At 53.6% G+C, this 15,836-nt stretch overlaps 1 protein-coding gene across 1 annotated transcript in view; it reads right to left on the reverse strand.

Annotated features, from left to right (window-relative positions):
- TPO (thyroid peroxidase) overlaps nt 1–15,836 on the reverse strand; it is a 35,450-nt gene that overhangs the window by 16,554 nt on the left and 3,060 nt on the right. The window contains exons 3-8 of the mRNA XM_055580356.1: nt 14,196–14,280; nt 11,700–11,869; nt 9,509–9,641; nt 4,078–4,207; nt 2,254–2,460; nt 328–834 (exon numbers count right to left, since the gene is read on the reverse strand). Coding sequence (XP_055436331.1) covers nt 328–834; nt 2,254–2,460; nt 4,078–4,207; nt 9,509–9,641; nt 11,700–11,869; nt 14,196–14,280 — 1,232 coding nt within the window. The remainder of the gene's footprint in view (nt 1–327; nt 835–2,253; nt 2,461–4,077; nt 4,208–9,508; nt 9,642–11,699; nt 11,870–14,195; nt 14,281–15,836) is intronic.

Raw genomic sequence — 15,836 nt, forward strand, 5'->3', positions numbered from 1 at the left:
GTAAATCACAGTAATCGGTGGATCCCTCTCAAAGGGGTGCCATGAGGATTAAATGAGTTAAATCCCTCCCCCGCCCCCGAGCACTTAGAATGGTCTTGGCTCGGGGGAGCACTTGTGGGCCGAGCGTTACTATGGCTGCAGCGGCCGCGGTCTCTGGCAGAACAATCACCGCCAGAGGGATAATCGTCCTCCCAAGGGATGCGGGGCTTCCACGGGGGCGCCAGGGCCCCAGTGTTTCAGAAGTTGGGGGGGGGTGTATAAATCTCGCCTCGCCCACGCAGCCCCGCGCTCACCCAGGCGTGGCGCCCACAAGGCCCCTGCGCGCACCTGGTGCAGCGCGCCCACCACCTTGCGCGCCTCCTGGTAGGCGGTGTCCGCGCTCCAGTGCGCGTTGAGGGCCTTGAGCGCGGTGGCCAGGCGGTTGTGCTCCCGCAGCCACAGTGTGTGCAGGGCCGCCAGGGCGGGGACCTCGCTGGCGCGGCCGTCGCCGGCCAGGAAGCAGGGTGCGCGGGCTCCTGGCGCGCCGGGCTGGGGCGCGCAAGCGGGGGGCGCGGACGGCGGCGCGAAGGGCAGGAAGGCGCGGCCCGCGTCCCGGTAGCGCGCGTTGACGCGCAGCAGCCCCTCGGCGCTCGTCCAGTTCCGCAGCCGCCGCTCCGAGGCCGCGGAGCTGCCGTACACGGTGGACGCGTCCAGGAACGAGGTCAGCCCGTTCATCTGCTGGCGCGGGTTGGCGGAAGACAGGTTGCCGAACAAGGCGCCTTGGGTCCCGGTGCCGCAGGCGGCCGTGGAGCGGTAAAACGGCAGACAGGCGGGGCCCGCGGCGTTCGCGGGGAGCTGGGGGAGCGGGAGTCGGGTTAGCGCGCGTCCCGGGCCCCTCCCCAGAGGCGCGAGGCGCCCGGGCTGCCCAGCCCCGACAGCGCCTGCGTTCTCTGCCTGCCGGGGCGCTCTCCCGCGCGCAGCCCTCCCCCAGGTCGGGGGGATCGGACTGACACGCAGCTGCGCAGGCGCCCGCTCCCCCAGACTTCCCTCTGGTTTTGCCCCGCCTGGGGGCCACCCCTGTGGATTCCGGCAGTGTGGGTGTGAGGCTTGGCGGCGCCCTGTCTGCTGGCTCTCCTTGCCTCTCCCCCAGTCAGGAAGCTCTTCCTGGGGCCCGCATCTCTTCAGCCCCCTTCCTAGCTCAGGGCTCCGCGTGGGGGATCGCTGCTCAGCTAAGAGTTATGGAGTAAATGTGAGTGAGGACTCCCAGCCCACGCAGTCTTTGCTCATGGGTAGGAAATGTCCCTTGCCAGCCTCGGAGATATTTTCTTAGGAGAAGTCACTGTAGGAGAAATACAGTAAAAAGCCTACCTGTACGTCTCCTTCCTTGCAGGCAGGGGGGAAACCAGAAGAATATTAACAGAGAACGGTTCTGCTAGCTCTGTCAAAAGCTCCCAGGCTCCTGCCCGAAAGCTAGCGGTTGAATCCCAGGGGTCTGTTAGGAATTCTGCCCAGGATTCAGGGCAGGGCTGTTCTCTGCTTCGCCACGTGTGACAGCTGACGATAGCGACAACGCTGGAAACAACCAACCCCAATGCTCACCAGTAAGCGAACTGGTTAAATAAGTTGTAATTTGAACACAGTTGGGTAATGAGGGTCATTTAACAGCCCAGTTTCTGTCCATTTGATGACGTGGAGCCGCGTGTAAGGTTTATTAGTAAGCGGCTCACGCTGGGTTCACATCATGCGCGCAGCAGGACACAGCAGATGTGCATAAGGTGTGTGTGCGCGCTCAGTCGTGCCCGACGCTTTGTGACCCCATGGACTGCACCCGCCAGGCTCCTCTGTCCATGGGGTTCTCCAGGCAAGAATACTGGAGTGGGTTGCCATCTCCTCCTCCAGGGGCTCTTCCTGGGATCAAACCTGCGTCTCCTGTGTCTCCCGCATTGGCAGGCGGATCCTTTACCACTGAACCACTGAATAAGGTATAAACACACAGGTAATTTTAATTCCTTTTTTTGGCCCCGTGGGGTCTCAGTTCCCCCACCAGGGATTGAACCATCACTCTAGCCCCTGGACCACCAGGAAACGCCCATGCAGATAATTTCATACCCACATGTGGAGATAGTTTCTGGCAGAAAATACAGGAAATTCCTCACAGCTGTAACACCCCCCACCCCCCGCCCCGGGAACAGGACAAAGAGTGACCCGTGTTTGACGCTTCAAAGTGGTATCTGTTAGTTTCATAATACAGCGAGGGACGTTCAGAAATCCTACCTGTATGGGAAAGCATGGGCTTCGGGGCTCGCAGGTTAGCTGGCAGTCGGCCCCCACCCAGGGGGCAGGGGGGGCTGCGCTCTGTGGCGTGAAGGCGATGTCGTGGTCGATGTACTGGCCCCACGCCGTCAGGAGGTCAGAGTACCGGTCGTCCCCCGTCACAGCCTCATTGGACGCGTGTATGATGTGTCTGGTCACCTCCCGGACCTGGAGGGGCAGACCAGCCGTCACGTGCAGGAGCCACCTGCCCGCAGGCGTGGGGAAGCCGACGCCTGGTGGTGAGGGGCCAAGAGGCGAGCCTGTGTTTCAGGGGCTCCATGCCACGCTTAGGGCCCGGGAGCTCCTGGGGGAAGATGGAATCCCTGGAGACCCCCGACTGTCCTCCTTGAGATTCATTGTTCTGTGCTGATTTGGGGCCAACAGGGCAGGAGGAGAAGGGGATGACAGAGGATGAGATGGTTGGATGGCATCACTGACTCAATGGGCATGAGTTTGAGTAAACTCCGGGAGTTGGTGATGGACAGGGAGGCCTGGTGTGCTGCAGTCCATGGGGTCACAAAGAGTTGGACATGACTGAGCAACTGAACTGAACTGGTTTCTTCATTTGTAAATAAATACAAAATGTCCATCTTCCGGGAGTGGTGTGATTAAACTGAATCCTCCAGGGATTAGCTCCAGATAGTCCATGGCTAAGAAGGGGTGCCTGGTGCCCGGGGGTGAGGGAGAGGGTTGCTCCCCGGCGTTGAAGCCCATGGAGTTTGCCTGGCCCGAGCTCAGACCCATTTGGTGTCGGTGGCTTCTTTTCTTTTTTCCGCTTCTCTGTTTGTGACCCCGTACGTGTACACCTGCCATCCTATGCTTGTCCCACTACTGCATTTGGGGGCAGACTTGCTTTCTGGTTTCACTGGCCCCAAAGGAAGGAGGCTTTGCCCCACGAGGGGTTGCACCCAGAGCTTCCCCAGCCCTGATTCAGATTACTCAGAGGATGAGATTTGGGACTCTGAAAACGATGAGAGTTAGATCAGACTTGAGATTCTGATGCTGTGATGGCTGAGACAATGGGAGCCTTGGAATGGGGTAGGTGGGTTTTGCACATGGATTGGGTCTGACATTTCTGGGGTCAGAGGGTGGACTGGTACCAGGGTCATGGCCCCCAGAGATGTCCATGCCTGCATCCCTGGAGCCCGTGGCAACATCACATGGCTACAGGGACTTAGCAGGTTTGGTGACTGTAAGGACCTGGAGATGGGGGTGAGCCTAGATTCCAGGGGGATCTGATCTAACCACATGGGTCCTTAAAATCCGAGACCCTTCCCTGACTCATGGGAGATGCGACTTTGAAGCAAAGGCACAGAGACGTAGCCTTGCTGGCGTGGGGGCCCATGAGCCAAGGCCCATGGAAACCATCCACTGCTTTATTCACTGAAGCCATCAGTCAGACTGGGGACCGGCGATCCATTTTCGGACCCAAGGGACCAGCAGATTAGGTTTGAGTTTATTTGACAAATGATTTGCCTCTGGGAGTAGATAGAAATTGCCATCTTTGCCTAAATGAGTGAATTCATCAATTAGAAGCGTCTTTGAAGTGGCTAGTTCTCTATTTGTAACTTGACTCTGCGTTGGTCCATCCGCTCACTGGCTAGTCAGAACCACAGTTTCCGGGCTATATGGTAAGTAGCCACCCCCCCCAACCCCGCCCAGAACAGGGGCACCCGCTGGGGCCTGACCTGCGGAGCAGGGTCTCATCAGAGACTGGGCCCCCCAGGGGAGGGGAGGTTTGCCAAGTTCTGAGACTCCTTGCAGCCCTGTTCTGGCAGCACTGACCGGGGGCAGGGGAAAGCCCTTGTACAGGAAGTGGGGGTTCCAGCCTCGGGGCTCACTGATGCCATCCTCGTAGGCAGGGGGCAGCCATCTGGCCAGCGCTGTGTTGGAGGCTCCCCAGCGGGGGTGGTCTCTGTGGAGACAGAAGGGCAGGAGCTGTGTTGGAGTCCGGAGGAGGAGGGAGGCAGCCACGGCAGGTGCTGTGACCTGGTGGCACGGTCTCTGGGTGAAGCCACGTGCTGCGGCTGCTCCTGGGGGTGACCAGAGGGTGAAGCTCTTGGGCCAGCGGGGGCTGCACGCCCCGCGGTGTGGAGATGCTCGGGGGATGTGCGGGCGCCGTGGTCTTAGCGGAAGTGACTTCCACGGCAGCCGCACGTGCCCCCCGTCCAGCGCCTGAACTGACGCATGCTGCGCGTCCACGAGCTGGCGCCCCTGCTGCCCAGCTTCCACTTTGCCTCTGAGGCTGCCTCTCACCTGGGAACTCGAGACGCGCCACAGGCACCCCCCGGGGCTCCCCACAAAGGCGTGCCCTGATTCCTCCGAGCACCCTCCCTCAGGATGTCCTGCAGCCACCCGGGCAGGTGCCCTTTCCTGTCTCCAGTGTTTACCTGGAGGACAAAGTTTCTGCTAGAAAGTGAGATGGAGGGAACTTCCTGAAGTGTTCTTGAGGCACAAGTGGGATGGCTGTATTCATACTTTTATTTGAATCAAAAATAAGTCAGGCTTTTTCTGGGAGAGAGTAACTGTCACTTGGTTGGTGGATCAGACAATGAGATGGACTCAGCCAAAGGGGAAAATGGGTAGGTTTTCCCTAAACAGACAGATCTGCGGTTTCGTTCTACTGGCCAAGATATGTCTTGACAAAAACATAAAGTTCCTGATGAGGCAGAGTTCTGCCTAACGTCATTTTGATTTTACAAATGACTTTTGAGCCTGAATTTTGTGTCATGAAGGTGCCTCAAGGAGAAAGGTATTAATAAGAATCAATATTAATATTAAGGTGTTAATAAGAATCCATTGATAAGAATCAATCAAACTGGAAAAGGTCAGTTTTCATTCCAATCCCAAAGAAAGGAAAGCCAAAGAGTGTTCAAACTACTGCACAATTGCACTCATCTCACATGCTAGCAAAGTAATGCTCAAAATTCTCCAAGCCAGGCTTCTACAGTACATGAACCTAGAACTTCCAGATGTTCAAGCTGGATTTAGAAAAGGCAGAGGAACCAGAGATCAAATTGCCAACACCCATTAGATCATTGAAAAAGCAAGAGAGTTCCAGAAAAACATCTATTTCTGCTTTATTGACTACCCTTTGTGTGGATCACAACAAACTGGAAAATTCTTAAAAGAGCCTGGGAATACCAGACCACCTGACCTGCCTCCCAAGAAATCTGTTTGCTGGTCAAGAAGCAGCAGTTAGAACTGGACATGGAACAGACTGATTTCAAATCGGGAAAGGAGCATGTCAAGACTGTATATTGTCACCCTGCTTATTTAACTTATAGGCAGAGTACATCATGAGAAACGCTGGGCTGAATGAAGCACAAGCTTGAATCAAGTTTGCTGGGAAATATATCAGTAACCTCAGATATGCAGATGACACCATCCTTATGGCAGAAAGTGAAAAAGAACTCAAGAGCCTCTTGATAAAAGTGAAAGAGGAGAGTGAAAAGTAGGCTTAAAACTCAACATTCAGAAAACTAAGATCATGGCATCTGGTCCCATCACTTCATGGTAAATAGATGAGGAAACAATGGAAACAGTGAGAGACTTTATTTTCTTGGGCTGCAAAGTCACTGCAGATGGTGACTATAGCCATGAAATAAAAAGACACTTGCTCCTTGGAAGGAAAGCTATGACCAACCTAGACAGTTTTTTGAAAAGCAGAGACATTACTTTACCAACAAAGGTCCATCTAGTCAAAGCTATGGTTTTTCCAGTAGTCATGTATGGATGTGAGAGTTGGACTACAAAGAAAGCTGAGTGCCAAAGAATTGATGCTTTTGAACTGTGGTGTTGGAAAAGACTTTTAAGAGCCCCTTGGACAGCAAGGAGATCCAACCAGTTCATCCTAAAGGAAATAAGTCCTGAATATTTATTGGAAGGACTGCTGCTGAAGCTGAAACTCCAATACTTTGGCCACCTGATGTGGCCATTTGAAAAGACCCTGATGCTAGGAAAGATTGAAGGCAGGAGGAGAAGGGGACAACAGAGGATGAGATGGTTGGATGGCATCACCGACTCAATGGACATGAGTTTGAGCAAGCTCTGGGAGTTGGTGATGAACAGGGAGGCCTGGCGTGCTGCAGTCCATGGGGGTCACAAAGAGTCGGATACAACTGAGCGACTGAACTGAACTGAACTGAAATGAAGAATCAGTACGTCCCAGAAATGTTTCTCACAATGAGAAAATGAGAGACTAATGGTTGGTAACTAGTCCTTGAGCAAATCAGATATGAATAGTAAATCTATACATAGGCGATCAAATACGTAAACATATAAAATAAACACATGAATATAAACATTTACAAAATATAAGGATAAAATACCTACAGAACATATGTAAAAGTAAAGGACTATGTAAAAGGAAAAAATAAAATACTTTTAATCATAAAGTATCCTACATGTAGGAAAAAATCAGAAAAATTAGAATGGAAATGTTCTTTCAAGAGAAAAGAAGAATATGGGAGTTTTCTGTTAGAGAAAAATTTGCTGTGTTCTATAAAAATGGATTCTTTTCTTCAAAGTTGTGGTATCCAAGGTCCCTCGGTCTTTATCAACACAGCCCTATGGCAGTAATAGCCATTGGGGTGGTTGGTGGTTACAGAGTCTTCCAAAAAGACAGGAGCGAGGCTGGAGTTTGCAGGTGAACAGGAGTCCATTGTGCTGGGCTCTCTGAGGTCACACGGCAGTCAGTGGAGTCAGAGAAGACCCGGATCTAGACTTCTCTGCTTCTTTCCCGCATCTGATGTGTAGGCGCTCAGAACATCTAGGCAGTGAAGGCTACAAGAACTGGGGCAAGCTGCTAAGGGTTTTAAAGCTTTTAAAGTATTTGTAAACACAAATACTGAAAATTAGCGGCTTTCAGAATTGAAAGAGACACGTGTACCCCAGTGTTCATCACAGCACTGTTAGAATAGCCAGGACATGGAAGCAACCTAGATGTCCACTGGCAGACGAATGGATAAGAAAGCTGTGGTACATATACACAAAGGAATATTATTCAGCTATTAAAAAGAATGCATTTGAATCAGTTCTAATGAGGTGGATGAAACTGGAGCCTATTATACACAGCGAAGTAAGCCAGAAAGAAAAGCACCAATACAGTATATTAATGCATATGTGGAATTTAGAAAGCTGGTAACAAGGACCCTATATGCAAGGCAGCAAAAGAGACACAGATGGAAAGAACAGACTTTTGGACTCTGTGGGACAAGGCGAGGGTGGGATGATTTGGGAGAATGGCACTGAAACATGTATAATACATGTATAACGAATCGCCAGTCCAGGTTCGATGCATGAGACAGGGTGCTCGGGGCTGGTGCACTGGGATGACCCAGAGGGATGGGATGGGGAGGGAGGTGGGAGGGGATTCAGGATGGGGAACACGTGTACACCCGTGGCGGATTCATATCAATGTATGGCAAAACCAATACAATATTGTAAAGTAATTAGCCTCCAATTAAATAAATGAACTTTTTTTTTTTTAAATAGTGGTTCTGACACTAACTTATTACCAGTGGACTGTAACACCCACCTACCGTTCCTGTGTGAATGTGGCTTGTTTGGTGTCCTGCCCGAGAGGGAGAGGAGCCGTGTGCTGAGGACCGTCGGACCATCTCTAAGTGCCTGTTTGAGGCGGGGCCGCCCATGGCTCCTGACCCTGGAGACAAGGCGCTTCCTTTCTCCCGTGACTCCCGCCCAGCCCCGCTCTCAGGAGCGATGTCCCCTTCTGTCTGAAGGACAGGGAATGGGCATGAATTCTAGCATCAACCCTCTGCTGCTCTCTAGCACCACTGGAGGGGCTCGCTTTAGGACCGCGTTTCATCGGCTGCAGTGAGTCAGCCTTCACGTGGTGTTCTGATCGGTTACAGCGGCCGCTCCTTATCGAAATCCCATAAAATGTGGCTCTTTGACTTAAGAATCACGCGAGTGTTAACCTAACTGCTCAGGCGACAGGGTTTTTGCTGACTGACTGTTGGGTTTCAGCAGGTCCTGGGAGGGCACGTGGTCTCCGTGAACGTCTCACTGGGGTCAGAGCCCAGCCTCCTGGGCAGGACCCGGGGCACCGTGGGGGGGGGCGGCCTCGTGGCCCCACTCTTGGAAGCTGCTTGGCTGGGGTGGGATAACCCAGACCCCAGCACGTGGCTCCTTTAGTAGCTTTGCATTAGTGACCTCCCTCTGAAGGGTCGCAGAGCTGACAAGCAGCGGGGGAAACTCTCTGGAGGGGAGTTTCACAGGGAGACAGGTATCCGCCCATCCGGATCTGTCTGAGCACCAGCTCCTCTCTCCCGGGCCCCAGGAGCCTGACAGTCTCTGGGCCTCTTCTGATAAGAACTGGATGTGAGAACACTGGTGTTTGGAGCGGGCATGTCTGAGCCTGCAGAGAATCAGCAACCTTGGGGCTGACCCTCAGCACAGTGGCCCCGGCAGCTCATTTATAAGCAGCAAACCTGGCTTCAAGGCACTGTCACTCCAGGTCTCTGGGCAGGTGTTTTATGATTTGGGCAGAAAAAGAAGTGCAGCATTCCTGTTAGTCATTTGGATCTGGTTACTGTAAATTCTGGGACGCAAGATACAGTCGTCACCATGGAAGGAGAGAGACTTGCCTTCACCCACATTTCCCTGGATGGCACGTCCACTCGAGCCCAGCAGCAGGGAGGCTGGGCTGCCGGCTCATCGGGGGCGGGGTGACGGCAGAGAGGGCAGCCCTGGGCAGAGGAGATCAGGGGCTGGTCCTGCCGTCCCCGGCTCCACACCCGCCTGCGGGCACAGTCTCCCTGGAACCGGGCCGCGGGGCTCACTGTGCAGGGGCCTGGAGGCGGAGGGGTGACCTGGGACACCTGGGCGCTGCCTAAATGGACTGACCTCCGGACGGAGTGAGCTGAGAGTGGACGGCAGACACACAGAGAAAGAGACAGAAGAAAACTGGGATGACCCCAGGGAAGCCGGGGAGTTTTACAGCCAACCTCCTGGTGAGAGTGGTTCTTGTCTGCCTGGGAGCTTAAGACCTTTGAGACCTGTGTCTTATTAAAGACACACACAGGAGTACTGGGGACATGGGTGTAGGGAGAAGCTGGACCGCTTCCTATCACTGGGTAGAGTCATATTATGCGCTTTCCTTACAAAATCTCAGATGATCCAGGGACCGTCCCTCCTGATGGCGACTGTCACGTTCAAACCCAATTTGCGGGGAGATGGCCCTGGGAAGTACCTGTTGTTGCAGGCGCCCGAGATGAGCCTGTACTTGCTGGCCAGGCAGGTGGTCGGGCATCTGGGCGGCAGCATGTGAGGCAGGCATCCGGACAGGTTTGCGATCGCGCTCAGCAGCCCCTCCGAGAGAGCATCTGAGGGAAGGCCCCGGCGTCAGCCCTGTGCTGCGGTGACGACCTGCCTGCCCAGTGCCCGTCCTAGCCTCGCCGCACCCCGGCCGCAGGACTCACACGGAGGCTTTGCCCCTCTTGGCGGGAGGCCCTTCCTCCTCCTTGAAACCACCCCTTCCTCATTACCCTTCTGGAGTGTCCTCATTGCTGGGAATGTGAGATTTAACATTTTTCCTTTGCTTTGTGATCTTTCAGAAAAGCGATTCTGAGCGTTCTGGCCCCAGAGATGGGAGCCTGGATGTAGAACCCTGGGTTTCCTGCCTCCCCAGCCCCAGAAGACAGTGGCTGCATGGCCTTGATCAGCCCCCGACCCTGCTCAGATGCTCCTATCGATGTCCAAGCGTCCCTCTACAAAGCCCTCCTTTTCCCCTTCGTGTGGATGATGTTGGGTCCTTCATATAACTCTTCTAGCTTTAGGGCCCCAGAAAACAGTCCATTCTTTTTTTTTGCCAGCTCTGTTGCTATTTGTGACAAATACAAGGGCTCTTAGTTGAAGAAAGCGTTGTTTCTCCCAGATGGTTCATGTAAATGTTCAAACACAATGCCATAAAACGGACCAGACACCAACGAAATGAGATATTCACTAGCAAAACACCAGAAAGCATACATCCCAATTTCAAAGGGAGGAGAAACAAAACAGCTTCTTAATTATACATGTTCACTGTACAACCTCTATGGAATGACTCTGTGGACAGCTGAATAAAGCTTAGGCCACAATTTTGTTCAGCTGATGGAGAAATGGGCTTTCCTGAACAAAACAGGCAGACATTCTTCGTACCAGGAGATGCTCAAGCACACACGAGAGTTTAACCAACGAAGTCCACGAGAAGGACCACGATTGTAGCTGCATTAATACAAAACCAACATTAAGATGCATCTGGGAGGGAGGGTGCCAACGTCGGATTGTAGATGCCAACTGGTGGGCTGGTGGGGCTCTGGGTCCTGTCGCTGGCGTTACATCCCGAATTTTCTAGACCGGCTATGCTGATGACGGGAATAACAAAAACACCCTAGACTACAGCGTCTTCAGTTCTGCAGCTTTGCCTGGACTGAACCCGTCCACTGAAGCTCCACCCGTACCCACAGACCCGGGCGATGGCTTTGCGACTCCACAGCGAGAACACAAGGCCGAGGACTTCTGGCCGCAGTCATCGCCGCAGGACGGGACCACGGACCGGCAGTCCTTAGAAATGGTTTTCAACTGCTTCAACGAAAACCTTTTCAGATGGGTCCTCGGTTGCTATAAAGTTGGTTAAACTGAACTGCTAAGCTTAGTGTCTGAGAATTCTGGTTAACCTCAATTTAGCTGAGTCTGTCTCATTCTAAAGTAAATCAGCATTAAACTAACCTACAGCTAGCTGGGAGGAAAAACTCAGAGACTGAGTAGCTCATGGCACCACACTGGAGAAGTCTGCAGATCACTGAAACTGATCCTGTTTTTCCAGTTCCTCATCCTAGCACTCACCCATGGGCCTCATGTTCGAAAGCACTTCTGTCCTGAAGTGGAATGGAATTCCACTTAAACGCCACTCAGATTCTTAAGTCAGCGGAGTCCTTGGTGGACGCAGCCCCCAGTCTCCTGGTCTGCCTGCGCCCAGCCGAGTGGACCGCGGTGCGACTGCTCCTTTCAGGAGAGCACGTTCGACCCCAGAGGCCCCGGCAGGCCCTCAGAGGCAGTTTGCTCAGAAGTGGGGCGGCCATCCTAGTCTCCCTGGGCTACACCTCCTCCCCCAGAAACTTGTTTCCTCGAGTTTTAACCGCGTCGGTGGGGGCCTTGGAAGAACCTTCCAGTTATTTCACACCATAGAGCAGGACGCTGAGACTGTTGAGCTGGCTCTCCAAACTCAGTCTCAACAGCAGGGAAACAGTGATTCCCACCCAGCAGAGCCAGGACGTCGTGGCGCTTGACCAGAGTCTCGAGCTGCTCGCTCGTCCCGTGCGCCGGCAGGCGGCTCAGGCCTCGCACCCTGCGAGGACCCTCCCCAGCTCCCCGCGCTCAGCCCTGCCCCCCCGGGCGCTCACCTGTGGGCAGCTGGGAGGGTCCAGACCTCAGGTGACCCCGTCTCACCACCTCCTGCACCGAGGCCTCCATGACCTCCGCCGCCCGGGACGCAGCGCGGCTCGTGGGCTCAGGGAGTTTGGAAAAAGACAGAAGTTGCGATGGGGAAATGACTTCCCTTTTGTGGAGGTTTCTAGGCACAAAGAGGAGTGGGCGCGTGTGTGCCAAGTCGCTTCGGTCGCGTCCCACTCTCTGCGACCAGCCGGCCAGGCCCCTCTGTCTGTGGGCTTCTCCAGGCGAGCACACTGGAGGCGGTGCATCCAGGGGATCTTCCCGACCCAGGGCTTGAGCCCACATCTCATCACGTCTCCTGCACTGGCAGGAGGGCTCCTGACCACTAGCACCACCTGGGGAGCCCACCGAGAGGAGACGTGAAGTCAGTTGTTCTTCTATGGCGTTTGGTGACCACTTGATCATCAATCACGTGAGCCTGAATCACAAGTGAGGACCAGGGATTCAGTGAAGGGACAGGACCCGAGAGCAGACAGTCGGCGGGAAGGGGAAGAGACGGACAGACTTGCTCAGGCAAGCTCCCTTGGTCCTCGTCACCGCTGTGTGAGGTCAGCCTGCTCGTCAAAATCCAGGTAGTAAATGGGCTTGCTCGTCGCCTGTCCATCCGCGTGCATCACCATGGAAGCAGAGATTCTGATGCGTTTAGAACACTTTTTGACAGTGGCTCACGTGTGTGCGTTTGCCATCGATTCACGTTATTCTTTGTAACAGACTTTCATGTTTTGTTTAGATAAGGCGGTCTCACATTTTATATGGATTTTTTTTTAAGCCTACTGTGAAATAATGGTTTTTATGGCAACCCACTCCAGTGTTCTTGCCTGGAGAATCCCAGGGACAGGGGAGCCAGGTGGGCTGCCGTCTATGGGGTCGCACAGAGTCGGACACGACTGAAGGGACTTAGCAGCAGTAGCAGCAGCAGTGTTATTTAAGGATGTTTTAAGGGCTTCTGCTAAAGAACCCGCCTGCCAGTCCAGGAGATGCAAGAGGCATGGGTTCCGTCCCTGGGTCAGGAAGAGTCCCTGCAGCAGGGTATGGCAACCCACTCCAGTGTCCATGCCTGGGAAATCTCATGGACAGAGGAGCCTGGCAGGCTACAGTCCACAGGGTCACAAAAGTCAGACACCACTGAAGCGACTTCACACAGATGCACACAAGGCTATTTTAAGTACTAATTAATCTTTCTGAGGCTATCGCTGTGAATAAGTCAGTTATGTAACTTGAAAAAAATCCGGTTGGACATGTGGGTCCCCACCACTGGGCAGGGCTCTGGGAGCCAGCAGCCGTCTTGGTCCCAGATCCTGAGGCCCTGAGGCTGTGGCCCTTCGGGTGCCCGCGCTCAGCGGAGCAGCTCCTCACGGCTGAGCAGCAACAGGCCTGGGACTCAGCTTTCTGGGGCTCTGGTTTCAGTGGGGCGGCCTGTTTTCAAGGTTTCAATGGCTTTTCTTCTGCTATTATTAAAATCCACTGTTAGCATAGTAAGCAAGTGGCCTCTGTTTCAACGTTTGCATTTAAGGCGAAGCCCCCAGGCCGCACATTTTGCCAACTTTGTGTCAGGAGTGAGCTCCCCTCCGAGAAGGCAGGCCACCCAGGGGCAGGAGGGGCAGCCCTTCACAGCCCCTGGGGATGCCCTTGCCCCCTTCATGGAGAGCTGACACCTCGGTGTGTTCACACTAACATAGTCTGACTTCATGGGAAATATGTCTTCTCTTTTTTTCCCTTTGATTCAAATTTTTATAAAATAAATAAAACTTCGTTGGAGCCAACATGGACAGCAGGGACTTTTTCTGGCGGGAATAATAGAGATTTTGAAATAAATCAACCCCTGCCCTGTGATGTTTTGTATCTTGAGAGCTTAAATAATTACTGCTTAGTTTCCAACAAAACAGCACCCTTGTGAAGATAACACCTGCATTTTAGATTTTCGTTGGCTGTGCTTGGAGAGGAAATGGCAACCCACTCCAGGATTCTTGCCTGAGAAATCCCATGGACAGAGAAGCGTGCTGGGCTGCAGTCCATGGCGTTGCAAAAGAGTCCGACACCACTTAGCAAGTAAACAACAACTATAATATCCTCAGTGTTGATTCTGTTTAAAATTAAGGTGTTCCCTAACGATTCAAAAAGACTGGTGGGCAGATTTAATTCCTAGGTAAACTTACACCTGTGTGTCTGGACGCCCCCTCCCCTCCTCAGTCTGCGGGCAGTTTTCCAGGAGCCAGGCCTTTCGAACTGGGAAATACTGAATTCCCACTGCGTCACTGCCCTTTGCTCTGTTTTGCTAAGAGAGAAACTTTGAGGCTGAATGAAGTTCTCAGTTACTTGCACATGATCCTAGAAACATGAATAAGCCATGTGAGTTTCAGCTCCTAACTTGAAAATGGGGGACATCGTGAAGAGGAAGCTCAGCAGATCCATGCAGACGCCCCACCGCCCACTCCCAGGCACCATACCTTCTCATCGCAGCGTAGACGGACTTGTCCACCAGGAGCCTGCTGGCCTCCACGATGCCCCTGACCTGAGATTCCTCGGTCTCTCCTACGAATGAAGCATCACAGATCAAACACAAAATCCACAAAGTCTCCGCCCCCTTAGGTTTCTCTTCCGTGTCCAGCTTGATGCAGTGACGACCAGGTGGTTCTGGGCCTCCACTCCGTTACGACTCTCCTTCCTCCCCTCCTTTCCCTCCCCTCCTCCCCCTGAACCCCCTCCCATCCCCCCCAACCCCTCCCCTCCCCCCTAACCCCCCTCCCTGCCCCCCTCCCCCCATCAGGGCCCCCACTGCCCCTGGTTCACTCGCATCTGATTCTCTCCTAACAGCTACAAGGCGTTGGAACATTTGCCATAAACATCCTTGCACTTTGGTCTCGACTTTGCACAAACCCCTAGAAATGAACCACGGTCCGTGTGGTGATGAAGGCACGTGATTTCCACGATAAACACTCTGTGTCGAGTTTTTGAGGAAGGGCTTGAAGACTCGATACACAAACAGTTCTACACTTCACAGGCCCGCTGTCAGGCGAAGGGCAGCTGTTCCTGAGTGTTTATCAGCCAGATGCCCACGTGTGTGTTGTGTCCACGAGCGGCCCCGGGAGGTGGGCATGAGCCTGCCCACAGCCCTGCCCTCTCTAAGGCCCCACGGGAGGAGCAGCCCACCCAGCAGAGACCCCAGCCTGAGGGGCGCCCCTGGACACCCAACGGGCACCCGTGGTCCAGGCCTGGTCCTCCTGCCCCGCGCCCTCCGCGGGCTCTGCACAGGTGACAGGGAGCCCCGACGGCTTGTGTCTGTGAGCCTGAGTGACATAACCCAGCTCAGACAAGAAGGCTGCGGGTTTGTCATGGAGGTTGTGGCTGTGGAGAGATGTAACTATGAAGGCGACGTGTCAAAGAAAGTTCAACCCTTCAGTGTGAAAGATAGCTAAGCAACCAGGACCTACTGTATAACACAGGGAACCATGTACTCAGGATCCTGTAATAGCCTACGAGGGGAAAGAATCAGAAAAAGAATGCATGTATATACACACACACAAATGTACGTATGGGCTTCTACGTTGGCACTAGGGCTAAAGAACTTTCCTGCCAGTGCAGGAGACATCAGAGACACAGGTTCGATCCCTGGGTCGGGAAGATCCCCTGGAGGAGGAAATGGCAACGCGCTCCAATATTCCTGCCTGGGATATCCCATGGACAGAGGAGCCTGGCAGGCTCCAGTCCACGGGGTCACAAAGAATCGGACATGGCTGAGCAACTTAGCACGTACATCTAAAACTAACCCAGCATTGTAGATCAGCTACGTGCTCAGTCACTCAGCCCTGTCTGACTTTCTGTGGCCCCGGGGACTGTAGCCTGCCAGTCTCCTCTGTCTGTGGGATTTTCCAGCCAAGGATACAGGAGTGGGTTGCCACTTCCTCCTCCAGGGGATCTTTCCGACCCAAGGACTGAACCTGCGTCTCTTCTCTCTCCTGCGTTGGCAGGCGGATTCTCTACCACTAACACCACCTGGGAAGCCCTAAGTCAAGTACACTTCCATTAAAATAAATAAATAAACAGAAAGTTAACATGAAATTTTTAGGGCTCCAAAATCACTGCAGATG

Source organism: Bubalus kerabau, chromosome 4, assembly GCF_029407905.1.
Source record: "Bubalus kerabau isolate K-KA32 ecotype Philippines breed swamp buffalo chromosome 4, PCC_UOA_SB_1v2, whole genome shotgun sequence".
Classification (NCBI taxonomy): Eukaryota; Metazoa; Chordata; class Mammalia; order Artiodactyla; family Bovidae; genus Bubalus; species Bubalus kerabau.